A 13,423-nucleotide genomic window follows, 5' to 3' on the forward strand; every position below is an offset into this window, starting at 1 on the left:
AGCCCGCACGCCTAGAGCCTGTGCTCTGCAACAAGAGAAGCCACCACAGTGAGAAGCCCACACGGAGCAATGAAGACCCGACGCAGCCAAGAATAAATAAATAAATTTAAAAAAAAATTTTTAGAAACAACCTCAGCACTAACTGTTCATTGTTCATGGATCAGAGTCAACTGATACATCTACTCAAAGGAATATTATATCAAGTCCCTAAAAGTGATTTTTACGATGTTTTTGTAGCATGGGAAAATACTAATGAGCAGTGTTGACTGAGGAAATAACACAGCCTTTGTTACGTATAATATGATCTCAACTGTGTGAAAGAAGATGCACAGGGAAATCTACAAAACGTGTCCAGAGATGAGCAGTGGTTCCCGCTGAGCGATGGGGCTGTGGGCATGGGGTGAGTCGTCACAGACTGGAGGGTCGGCTCTTTGAGGCCTTCTCCATCCACTTCATGAGAACCCACTGGGACTGGCCTCGGCCTGAAGAAGGACTTCACCGGCTCTCGGAACCGACAGGCCCAGCAGGGCTTTGATTCCGGGCGTAGCTGCTTTGACCACAATCTGGACTTTGTCATTCAGCGTTGCCTTCCTCTGGTCCATCTTTCTTGTTAACCAGCCTCTTTTCTTGTGGTGACACGATGGCCACCAGCATCTCCAGGCTCACGCTGACCTGTTTCCTGATAGTTTTAGCCCAAGTGTGGGGCTGACACTCACTGCCTCTCTGTCCATACCCTTGACAGTCATTGTGGCCAAGAGAACCCAGTGAATGTGGCCAAGCTGGTGTCAGCGCTCCCACGGGCAAGCCTGAGAGCTCCCCCATGGCAAGTGCAGCTCCCCCTGGCAAGTGCAGCTCCGTGTGGTTAGAGGGCAGGGGACACTGGTGCGCAAAGCCAGCAGACGGCTGTCAGCGCGTGAAGAAAGATGAGGAATTCTGTTCTCTCGGTCCCACTTTTGTTTTTCGTTTTTTGTTTTTTGGGGGTTTTTTTGGCCATGCCATGCGGCATGCAGGATTTTAGTTCCCTGACCAGGGGTCAAACTGGTACCTCCTGCAGGGGAAGAGCGGAGTATTAACCACTGGACTGCCAGGGAATTCCCCTATTTTTTTAAATTTTAAAAAATGCCCTTCTTGTGAGAAGTCTGTGTCCATTTCTCAGATAACCTGCTATTTGAAAAGCCTCCAGACTTTATTACTGCTCCTGTAAATGCGTGTACATATATATGTTCTCAATGGGATAATAAGCTGTATTCTATTTCATTACCTACAGAGAGTCTCTGTATACAGAGAGTGAGAGTCCTGAGCTGACAATAATAGATTTAGGAGTTTTTTTAACAGATAGCATTTGAAATCCTAGAAGAGGCTGGGGAGGTGAAGAGTGAGATGTGTAAGGAGCTGGACAAGAATCTTCCCTGGGCAGTGCGGGAGGGATGGGGATTCTCGCAACCTGTAGAGGAGATGCACACAGATAATGCCTTGTGAGAATGTGGCCGAGTTCAGCACCTCCACGTGGCACAGAGGCCTCCAGTTCAGGTCATGGGTGACCACATAAAAGGAGTGGGAACATGGAGACAGAAAGGACTGAGCCAGGTGAGGGCAGCAGGGGGAGTCACAGCAGGGAGGATCGGCTTTGGGTGGGGAGAGGGTCCCCTCTTTCCACAGAAGGATGCATGTGGATCTGGTGGAGGTATGTCCAGGAAAGTCACCCCTGGGGATCTTGATTTTCTCAGAAGGATGTGCTGAGAGGAATGAGGGCCGGTGGGCAGGAAGGGCATGATCCACCCATGTGAGTAGAGAAGGGCTGACCAGGGCTTTCCCCGAGATCTTGGGGACCATGATAAGATTAAAGATCTTGAGTTTTTGTGGCTCAGCAGTTCTTGGTAGTGTGCTCCTTAGACCTCTAAGGTCCCCAAGATCCTTCCAGGGGGTTGGTGAGGTGAAAACTGCTTTCATGGCGACACTGAGGCATCCTGCACCCTGTCCCTTGTGCTGCCATCTGTGCTCAGTACAGGGCGAGGCGGCAGTGCTAGCCTCCCAGCTAAAACCAGGGCAGCTGCATGTGAGGTGCCCTTGGTGAAGCAGCACAGAGAACTCACTTTGTTGTGTCCTGTCCTTTGTGCCGGTCTTTTTAGTGCTCCATGTGACAGCGCGGGATAAGTGCACGCAGAACACATCTGCCACGTACTGAGTGTAGTGGTTTCCTCAAAGGATGGTGCTATGCAGTTGTTTGAACTGTGAGTTGAATTAGCTGCTTTTTAATAATTGATCCTCAGTAGTTTTCAAGAGCAGGGCTCTGAGATCAGAAAGTTTGAGAAGCACTGTTGCGGTGGCACAGTCTGCACAGGTGGCCTTTTTCTCTGCCCCTGCTCAGAAATTCGAGCTGAGGATGGAAGTGACAGATGGCAACCTTGATCTGGGATCAGAGTGTTGCTGGGTAGGTGAGGTGGCCCCAAAGCAGTGCTGCCAGCCAGGTGACCCGCCCCAGGACCTGGAAGGAGAAGTGACTGATGAGCCAGAAGGGTGCGGTCATGTTGCTACACACACCCCGGAATTAGAGGAGAGGTGTGGGCTCATGGTCGCCACCAGGGAGAGTCAGGATCGTGGTCGGATGTCATCCTGGCCTTGAAGGGGCTTCAGTCTTTTAGGGGAAATAAAATCTGCATCCAAGGAAGCATATGCACAGCCAGCGTGATTCATACGTCGGAGTGGTGCCAGCGGGATGCTGAGCATGTGGGAGGAGGAGGGAGGCCGGGCTCTCTGACTGTGGGAGCAGCACCTGCCAGCTGCTTCCCATCTCCCCCCCTCCCCTCCTGTAGCTGCGAGCAGTGCAAAAATAGTGCTGCAGTCAAAAGAGGCTGGAGAGCCAGTCAGTTTTCAAGTAGCAAACAAAAATTTTTTTAAGCTCTTTTCTTTTGAAATTGTTGCCTAGGATTGAACTTGAAGGAACTGAAAGGTCTGTTTTAGGAGTGTGTCAGCTTCAGAGCATCCAGTTGCCTTGGAGTGCATCCCTCCTTAATATCAACAAGACTTGGAATTTAAAAACAATGCTGTTAGACTCTTGACTGTGGCTGGGCCCTCAGCTTCTCCTGACATGTTCCGAGGTTATCTGATCTCAAGGCAGTCCTTGGAGAAATGTCTGTGAGCTCTAGGGGAGCGGGCGGGAGCGGGAAATGAGGTCGGTTTTAGTACCTGTGTTAGGTATGGTAGGGCTCTGAGGCCCAGCAGGTGTGTTCGCCCGTCTACCAGTTGGAAAATGTACTATTTGTAGAAATTCATTATGTGGGCTTTAAAAAAAACGTACTGGTTTTCACACTTCACTTTATGGACATGAAAAAAGTCCTTTGTTGTGTGGAATTTCTCATCATATCCAACACACAGTGCACCACATCGATGATCTCCTGATTGAAGGTAAGTGGGGCGGTGTGCAGGGATGTGCACGTGGGGGGTCCCCGACCTCGGGCAGTGGGGCACCCCACCCACGCACTCTTTCCCAGCGACTCCCTGGCCAGCCGCCGGCTGCTGTCCATCGGGGAGCACATTTCCTAGTGACTACAGTGATTTTCCATCACCGTTCTTTATCCTAGAGCTTAGAGTCGGGTGCTCATTTGCAGATGGACGAGGTTGATAACCTAATAAGAAACTATCACCGTGAGTAACAAGGCTTCATTAAGTAGATACCAGTGCTTTTGTTTTTGTTAGTGTCAATACATTTTCTAAAAATGTGTGTTCTTTAATAATTACCTGGTAGTTTTTTTTTGCGGTACGCGGGCCTCTCACTGTTGTGGCCTCTCCCGTTGCGGAGCACAGGCTCTGGACGTGCAGGCTCAGCCGCCAGGGCTCACGGGCCCAGCCGCTCCGCGGCATGTGGGATCTTCCCGGACCGGGGCACGAACCCGTGTCCCCTGCATTGGCAGGCGGACTCTCAACCACTGCGCCACCAGGGAAGCCCTACCTAGTAGTTTTTAGATTTATTTCTTGGAGCCCTTGGATTTCTCAGGGGTGTCTCAGGGCTGTGAGCATCACTGGTCTGAGCATTGTTAAATAAAAGGAGACAGTTTTAAAAGAAGGCCTCTTTTTACCTCTTTACCAGAACAGTGATGTCTTTTCTAGCATGTATTCTCCCTCATTGAAACCTACTTCTGACACTAAATACAGGAAGTATTTTGTCACATGACCCTTAACCCTGGTCCCAGCCAGTGTCAGCCGTGCCCCTTGGCTGTCCTCGCGGCCTGAGGTGGTGCCTAGACACTCTGCAGAGGCCCCAGGGCAGGCTGCTCATTGGCCACTGCCTCCGGCTTGTTCCTGTTGGCCCTGCACTTGCTGCCTTGTCGACATGAAAGAGGTGGTCAGGGCTGGACTGCTGGCCAGGTCGAGAGAATACTTTTAGTTTGGGGCCTTGGAGAAAGATGCCAGGCTGCAGAGCAGGCCAGGGGGCCTGTGCTTTACACACGTCTCTCACCCAGGACCTGGAAGGAGGAGGCTGAAACCACATAGGAGGTAGTGACCATTGCAGAAGTGACTTTGGAGTTGACTTAAGAGCAGTACATAAAACCTCTGCTTTTGACCCTGCGAGCAGAGCCGTGATTTAGGACAAGGCCAGGCTTTAGGGGCAGACTTGGGCTTGAATCCTGGCCACTATGTGGAGCCTTTGCTGAGCACATCACCTTCCTGAGTCTGGGTCTCTACTAACAGGTGCTCAGACTCAAGCTCAGAGATGGAACAGGCACCCCTGGGTGGCAGGGGCTCTTTTAGCTCGGTTGTCTTGTGGGTCAGTGGACTTAAACAGGAAGACAAGAGAGTATTTCATTGACTGTTTCTTTGGCTTCTCACCTCTGCAAAACCTTTCTCTTTATAGCTCTGGATTTACTGGACAAGATGTTGACGTTCAACCCTCATAAGAGGATTGAGGTGGAACAGGCTCTGGCCCACCCATACCTGGAGCAGTACTACGACCCAAGTGACGAGGTAAGAGCCTGCACCCCCGGCTGAGTGGCCCTGCCATCATGTGCCTGAGACTAGTGCTGTCCCCACAGCCTGAAACCCCTTCCTCTAGGTCCTCTGCACAGGGTGGGGCCGGGGAAATGGAGGGGGAGGGGAGCACAGGCAGGGAAGGGATCCCAGGACTGTGGTCACGGCTTGTGACAGGAAGAGACATGGAACCGCAGGGCCCGCCCTGAGGGTGGAGGGGAGGAGGGGACAGGTCAGCCAGGACAGTCCCACCAGAGCTTGGTGGCTTCGTGTCTGCCTCCCTGTGTGCCTCCCTAGAGACACGAGAGCCTGTTGTGATGAGGAATCTGGTCGCAGAGGTGCGTGTGCGAGTCTCCAGTGCACACTGGGCATCCAGATGAAGGTGTTGCATGTCGGGCATCTTCTGTCCAAAAGTCCCCGTTCCTTGGCTCTTTGGTTCCTCTGGGGGCTCACTTTTAACTTTGTTCTCTGGAGGATAATGAAGGAAAGTGCAGTAGGAACCAGAAATGTGGATCTTTCTAGTTGAGGCTCAAATGCATAGACAGTAAGCCTTCACACTCCTGTTTTTAAAAAAGGGAGAACCAAGAGGAGTGTGTTAAAGGGGAAATGGAAGAGGAAAGGAAGAACTAACTACAAAAGTGAAAAGCAGTTACATGAAAAAGAGAAAGAGGAAATCAGAGGAAGCATTTTATCAGTCAGCTTCCCCTTCCACAGCCTTTCCAGGAAACAGTTGACACGACCTCCGTGGTACATAACAGGGCAGCAGCTGAAAACATGGGACCTGGGGCTCTTACTGCCCTGTGAGCTGGCAGTTTCCTAAGCCCCACATCCTACTTTCAGGCTGGGGTGGTACTGCACACCCCAAGGGGGCCAGGTGGATTAGAAGGGTGGCATGTGTAGGGTCCCGTACGTCGAGCCCTCCTTCAGGGAGGGGAGCTGCTTGTTTTTCTCTTTTCCCCCTTTCAAGAGGCCAGGGCCTAGCGCAGAGTTTGGGGTGCACGTTTCCTTCCCCTTAATACCTGTTGTGAGGGTGACATGGATAAGGTCTCGGGTGCCTGGTAACAGCTGTATCGTCATCAGGTTCTGTAACATTGCATTCGTTTGGAGGGGGGTGCTTACAAATCAAAATATTAACTGACTCATTACATCTTTTATCATTGAGTATGCATGGAGGTTTTTTTATATGAATAGACAGTATTAGCTTTCTGGTTATTTATAGAGAAAGTATACTAAAAAAAGCAAAAACTTGCAGAAAAATACAAGAAAGATCACTTTGTAGTCTTGTTATGTGGTTATCATTATTAAAATTTTGGAGTGTTTTCTTCTCAGTCTTACATTTCTATATCTAAATTTTAAGAATAAAGTAGAGTTCATTCTGTTTAACACAAATATGGGCATTTTGCCATGATTTTCACCTTTCTTGCGGCTTCATTTTTTAATGGCTCCATAATATTTCTTCATATAAAGATACTGTAATGTATATAATCAAATGTATTTATTCAAGTATTGAGGGTCTTGATTGTGTACACATACTACCACCAGCAGCAGCCCTCCCATCACAGCAGATTCCTGTGGCTGCCATGTGCATGCAGTGCCTGAAGACATTGGAGAATAACGTGGGGATGCTCCCTCTCACTGGTTCGGGCCTCTCGGGAGGTGCACTTCCGTGACTGGAGCGCAGCACAGGGCTGCTCATCACAGGTGCCAGTCCTGCCATCTCAGTTCCAAAGCCTGAGCCGTGGTCTTTCTGTGGAGCAGTGAATGACTGCCTCAGCCACAACCACTTTTGTCTAAACGTTCTGCTTTCTTTTCAAGCCCATCGCCGAAGCACCATTCAAGTTTGACATGGAATTGGATGACTTGCCCAAGGAAAAGCTCAAAGAACTCATTTTTGAAGAGACTGCTAGATTCCAGCCAGGATACAGATCTTAAATTTCTCAGGTACCTGGAGCTTTAACCATATAGTATATCCTAGCAGAGGAGACAGGTAAAAAGCGTTCAAAAAGAGGAAACGCAAATCTCAATTTTAGAGAATATACGGAACGGGAGAGAGAGTGGGGCTTGTTGTGTTAGAACTCTGTAGAAATGAGCAGTGAGATAAAGAATTATGACCAAGGGTTGAGGCACCTGCTGGGGAAATGCTTTGGACAGACCTGCCCGGGACAGCTGGATGGCCGGGCAGTGGGGTCTGCAGACAGGTGACCGAGGGGGCTTCGGGCAGGGTTACGAAGTGGGGGTTCTGCAGCGGTGGGCATTGGGGGTTCTTAGCTTGATCTTAAGTCCATTCTCGCCTGCCTGGGCCTTTTTATTTATTTTCACATATGGGGGTCAGGATGAGGGTTGGTCTGAGGTAACCTGTGTTGGGCAGCGTCCAGGCTTGAGATCAGAAGCTGCTTGAGGTATTTCACACAGAGGGTGTGTGATCAGTCAGGAGGCTGTGGAAGGGCTGGAGAGCAAGAGGGGGGCAGTGGGGCTTCCTGCAGATGGGGGTCTGCAGGGGCTCAGGGGAAGCGATGTGAGCCAGCATCTGTCTGGTCAGCAGGCCAGGAGGGTGCCGGGCCCCTGCCAGAACTGCAGCTGTTAGAGCATCACCATTGCTGAGGAGGGTCAGGAGCCGGACTGCCACTGACCCAGGGACCTCAGGGGCCTGAGTCACCACCACCCTCCAGTACCTCTGAAACCCAGGACCACCCCTCCCAAAGAGCCATGTGTCACTAGAGGCAGAAGAAGGAAGGCTTTTCCTCTCAGTGCCTGCCACTGGCAGTCCCACCAGAAGCAGCTGCCAAGGACAGGCAGCGGTGCTAAGGCAGGGTCCCAGCCCCAGTGCAGGGGACAGGGAAGGGCAGAAGGGGGGCCACAAGCAGATGCGATCAGCTCACCTACTCACAGAGCCACCAGGGCCGGACCAGGGCAGAGAGGGTGGGAGAGGAGCTTCCAGACCTGGGGCTCAGACTGGGGTGTGGTCGGGAGACTGCAGGGGAGTGAGGGGAGCAGAGCCCGAAAGACCCCGATTCCCTAACCAAGCAAGGGAGGGGGACTGGCAGGCCCTTGCTGGGACACACTAGAGGCCAGACTCCAAGCCCGAGCACATGTGCCCCCAGCAGCCAACCTTCAGGAAGTGTCTGAGCAGGAAGGGGAGATGCCACAGGGGACAGGGAGGCCAGTCCAGTGGGGTTGGAAGCGTTCATCCATCCACACCTCACATCGGGACAATCTCTTGAAGAATTTGTTGCTCACAAGGCACTGTGCGGTCATCCACCGACAGAAGGAAAGCAGCCCCTGGGACCCAGCCGTTTTCACCCCTTCCTGGCCTCTCTGCCTGCATTCACGGTGGGGGGATTGTCTCTGCCAGGGGCCTGCTCTCCCGTCCCCGTGTCCGTGCCAGGTCGGCCTGGCTGCATTGGGTGAATAAGCTCTTGTTTGGCTCTTTACAGATTAGGCCACTCACCCCTGGCCTGGAAGGTCAAGCTGAGCAACTTTCTGCAGGGTCCCTTCCATGGGTTGCTTTCCTGTGTGTTCGTGGCCCCTGATTTCCCTGCCTTCTGGTTTCAGGGCGTACATGCTGTGTGCTCACCCCAGTGAGCAGAACAGACAGGACTGAACGTGGCCCCCAAGGAGCACGTGGCCTGAGAGGGAGGGGAGAAAGGCACAGACCGTCATGCACATCTTTGGTGTAGAACATCTGGGGGTGATGGAGCTATCAGTTTGTCATTGTTCATTTAATCCCTGTCACATACTTCTTAGTGCCGGGTAGGAGGGAACGGATGGGTAAGACCCAGGCTTTGCTTTCTAGCAGTCTGATGGCAGGACCCGGAGAGTCAGGCCCAGCATTGTGGTGCTGCACCAGGGGAGGGTTTGGCCCCAAAGGTGCAGAGCGCCGGGAGGGGGCGCCCCGCTGGTGGGGAGGAGCCCGCCTGTCCTCACAGGTGGTCTTAGGTCCTGAAGTGTCAGGGCATCTGACACTGGGCAGTCTGGGTGGCGGGACCTGAGCAGGGACTTGTGGGGTGGCTGGTCAGGCAGCAGGCACAGGGGACCGTGACAGTGACCAGGGTCCTGGGCCGCAGGACAAGGCTGCTGACTGGATGCCTACTGGAGGCCATTACACACGGGGACCGAGCCCACCCGGGGCCCACCCCAGCTCTGAGTATCCAGGGTTGGGGCCTGTCACCAGTGGAGGCGGTGGCAGGGGGGTTGCTCTGTGTTTAGTTCACTTCCTCCAGGCACACAGAAGGCACAGAATGTGCTTGTAGCCTGATTTTTTTCCCAAACGTTTTTTAAATGACAATTTTCACCTATTCTGAGAAGTTGAGGGTTTTACAGTAGACACCCATATTCCCACCACCCCGATCCTATGATTAACATTTTATTATAGTTTCTTTGCCTTCTCATGTATCTGTCCATCCATTCCTCCATCTACCCATCAATCCATCTTGTTTTTTTCTGTGCATTTCAAAGGAAATTTCCAACATCTAGACTGACTTATAATTTAGTCATCTAAGAGAAGAGTGAGTGCAGAGGAGGGTGGGGCGGGGGTGTTGTTAAGCTCTGGGCCAGGTTCTTTCACAGACATTGCCTTTTGATGATCACAGCAACGTTCTCTGAAGTCAGCACACAGCCCAGGTCTGCGATTGACGAAACTGAAGGAGTGTGTTTAAGCATTTTGCTCAAGATTATACATCGGTGGCAAAACTAGGCAGAGAGTCCAGGTCCTTTAAACTCAGAAATCTTTTTTCACCTAGGTTTGCTCCCCAGGGAGATGGAGGGACCGTGGGTGTGAGTTCGCAGTCTGCAGCGAGGGCAGAACTGCGCAGAGGAGAGCCTGGAGGTGCCGGTGCCGTGACACACGGGGCCGCCGGGGGAACGTGCTCATACAGCTGTGGGGGCTTTGCTGGAGGGGACAGCAGGGCCCGCTCCAGGGGAGACCCTAGGTGTCCCCTGCTCGCTGATGTTCTTTTTTTCTTTTTTTTTTTTTCTTGCGGTACATGGGCCTCTCACTGCCGTGGCCTCTCCCGTTGCGGAGCACAGGCTCCAGACGCGCAGGCCCAGCGGCCATGGCTCACGGGCCCAGCCGCTCCGCGGCACATGGGATCTTCCTGGACCGGGGCACGAACCCGTATCCCCTGCATCGGCAGGCGGACCCTCAACCACTGTGCCACCAGGGAAGCCCTCTCGCTGATGTTCTTAGTGGCGGCTCTGAGTGATTGTAAAGGGTCAAAGTATATTCATTATATTTTGTTCAAGGGGCTCTAGTTTAGAAATGTTTTCACTGGAAAGGTAAAAAGGTGTAAGTGGTTAATACGTTGTGACAAGTCTCCGATTCCTCCGGCCTTGGGTCAGCCTCATCCTTACAGGCCATCTCCTTACCTGCTTCCCCGAGAAGCTGGGGAAGAGGAGGTGGTGCCTGCCTTTCTTCCTCCTTCGCCCGTCACTGGACTTTCTCGGGGGGGGGGGGGGGGTACTGATTACTAGGGGCATTAACCTCTTGTTTCCCTTTGGTTTCATTAAAGATAAAAGCATTTAGGGCAGTTTTAGTTTTCTGTCAGCTGCTAGGTGTGGCTGCAGTTCATGGTGACACGCTTAACAGGCCCCGTCTCCAGGGGAAGGAAGGTCTGCTTTGCTTGCATCCTGACGCACTCGATTACCCTCCTGCTGTCTCCATGCGGCTTCGTCGTGAGACAGAGAACGTGCACTTCTCCTCCCCAGGATGGTCCTCGGAGTGGAGGGAATTCCCACGTCCACCCGCGCCCCACCCCCAGCCGTCTGTGCTCACAGCTGAGAACTGCTAGTCTGTAAACGGGTGGAGTGGATTTAACCCAGAATATAATTTCCTCAAGTAAAATAGAGATGTTAGGAGAGTGATGGGGGACGTCGGGGGCCTCCTGAGGGATCCTCGGGTGTTTTCAGGGCCAGGGGGACCTGGCGGGACAGCAGCTATTGGGTCCCCTCCTGCCCTTCCTGGGTCCAGGCCCACCAGCTTCACGCTTCCTACCAGCACTTGATTGTGCTTGTTGTGCTTAGTCACAGAAAACTTGAGCATTAAAAACAACACACTTTCTGCCTCCTGTGTGGTTGATTCTGACCTACCTGCTCATCCAGAGAGAGAGACGTGCTGAGAATAGGAGGCAGAAGCGTTTTCCACTTCACACATGCGTTTACAAAGATTCTCAGACTCTGGTTTGGACCGTTGGTTAATAAATAGCATCTGGGGAATACTGACGCCGGCCTGGCTGTGAGCGAGCATGCGTGTCTCCCCCGGAGTATTCTGGAAACATCCTCTGTTAAACGTCTGAGAGGAGGTGCCCGGGGGTTGGGGGGTGGAGGCAAGCCCACCCTTGAGGAGCCTCGGGTGTGACTCGTGCCACGTGGTTCTGAGGGAAATGACCTTTCCTGCAGGAATGTTTTTCCTTTGCTTTTTCACTCTTCCGTTTTCCTAGCACTGCTGCTGCTGCTTTTCCCACGTGGTTCACCCTTAGCTCACAGTCGGTCTGTCTGTTTCCCAACAGGACACGGGCTCCGAGGACGGGCCACGCGCAGGCATCGCTGTTCTTCCTCCCAGCTCCTGACCCCGGGCCTGTCTCCAGCCTGTCTCGGCGTGTCCACCTGACTCCTTTGAGCCGTTCGGAGGGGCAGTTTCTGGTAGTTGTGGCTTTTATGCTTTCAAAGAATTCCTTCAGTCCAGAGAACTGTTCCTGGCACCCCTGTGTGTGTCGCCCTCCGGTGACCTGTGGCAGTACGTACTTAAGGGCACCTACTGCTCACCTTGCTTTAGTCACTAATCGCTTTCTGGTTTGAAAGATGCAGTGGTTCCACCCTCTCTAATCCTCCCTCCCGATGCCCTGCTGACCCCGCCCTCACCGTCGGTCACTGCGTCTCACCTTCCGGGAGGGCGGCCGCTCCTCGGGCACTTTAAGGCAGTGACGGCCCCTCTTTGCACTCCTCTCCCACCCTGCCGGGGCCCCTGCAGCTCGTGCTCCCGCCCCTGGACCCTGTGGGTGCTCGGCAGCACCTCTCCTCGTGTCATGTTAATCCCTAGCAGATGTAAGGTATATGTACTGCTTGCCCAGCATTTAGAAAATTCAGTCCTTTTTCTAAATAAAAGGAAGAAGTCCTGCATCAGGCAGTTCCACCTGTACCATTTACAGGGGCGCAACACTTGCCAAAATGTGTTATATACAGTTCTGGGTGTTTGCAAGACTTATGCAAAAAGACGTAAAGTGGCAGCTTCTCTCGGGATTTGGTGAGAGGTGCGCGAGGTCATGCAGGCTGCCCAGGTGGTATGGGGCTGAGCTCCACGCCCAGTGGGCACAGGTGCCACGGGCGCTGTAGCCACGCTCGATGCCTGAGGGTCTAGCAGAGAGGAACACTGCATCTTTCAATGAGAAAGTGTACACTTCCTTTTCCTCCTACAGCATGTCAGCATCTCAAGTTCATTTTCAACCTACAATATAACAGTTTGTAATAAAGCCTCCATGAGCTCACGACTGGAGCACTGTTCTGTCGTCAAGTGCTCGCTCACGTCTCTGATGTCACTGAGCTCAGGCCGTCAGGAGCAGCTAGCACTAGGTCCTGCGTGCGTGGAGCCCTCGCCCCTGCCCTCCTGAGCCCTCTAGTGTTTGTTCCCGCCGCCGCACCCTGTGGTGTGGACTCGGTGTTCTGTCCCCGTGCGGTGCCTCCTCTTGACTCCCCCACTGCTCTCTGTGGTGAGAAATCTGCCTTGTTCAGTAATTACTGTACCCTCGCATGACTGTTATAGCTTTCTGTGCGGAGATGACTGTCCAAGTGCCACATGCCTATGATTGAAACAAAAAATCTATTGTTACCTCTGAGTTGTGTTCCACGGAAAATGCTATCCAGCAGATCACTTAGGAAAAATAATTCTATTTTTAGCTTTTCATTTCTCAGCTGTCCTTTTTTTCTTGTTTGATTTTTGACAGCAATGGAGAATGGGTTATATAAAGACTGCCTGCTAATATGAACAGCAATGCACTTGTAATTCATGGAAATAAATGTACATCTTCTATCTTCATATTCATGTTAAGATTCGGTGTTGATTTCCTCTGGATTAGCGAGTCCAAATGGACAGTCAGGCTCAGTCTGTGCTTTAGAACAGAAAGGCTTGCAGGCCTCCCCTTCCCACCAGGCACTGCCCAAACACTTTGCTTTACGTCAGGTGATTTAGAAAGCATTTCTGGAGGGTTCTTTTTTCCTTCCACACAGCAGAGAATCAATTCTGACATGTTCGTTTCTTCAGATCATAGGTCTACAGTGTTCTGTCAGGCTCTGATGAAGCAGCCCAAATGTCTCAGGTTGGATTCTCTGATTTTTTCTAAAGAGGGCCGGCCTGTGTCCCAGTTGAGTGCTGGGAAGGGCTCCACCCCCCACCCTCCAGCCCAGCGTGCTGGTACTCACACCTCACGGGCCAGAGCAGGTGGCTGACTCATCCTCAGAAATCAAAACT

General features: G+C 52.3%; 1 protein-coding gene across 1 annotated transcript in view; it reads left to right on the top strand.

The window, feature by feature from the left end:
- Positions 1 to 12,991, top strand: part of MAPK1 (mitogen-activated protein kinase 1) — a 102,403-nt gene extending 89,412 nt beyond the window's left edge. The window contains exons 7-9 of the mRNA XM_060119648.1: positions 4,853 to 4,962; positions 6,781 to 6,906; positions 11,469 to 12,991. Coding sequence (XP_059975631.1) covers positions 4,853 to 4,962; positions 6,781 to 6,897 — 227 coding nt within the window. The 3' untranslated portion in view covers positions 6,898 to 6,906; positions 11,469 to 12,991. The remainder of the gene's footprint in view (positions 1 to 4,852; positions 4,963 to 6,780; positions 6,907 to 11,468) is intronic.
- Positions 12,992 to 13,423: the final 432 nt, after the last annotated feature.

The sequence above is a fragment of the Mesoplodon densirostris genome, chromosome 15 (assembly GCF_025265405.1).
Source record: "Mesoplodon densirostris isolate mMesDen1 chromosome 15, mMesDen1 primary haplotype, whole genome shotgun sequence".
NCBI classification, from domain to species: Eukaryota; Metazoa; Chordata; class Mammalia; order Artiodactyla; family Ziphiidae; genus Mesoplodon; species Mesoplodon densirostris.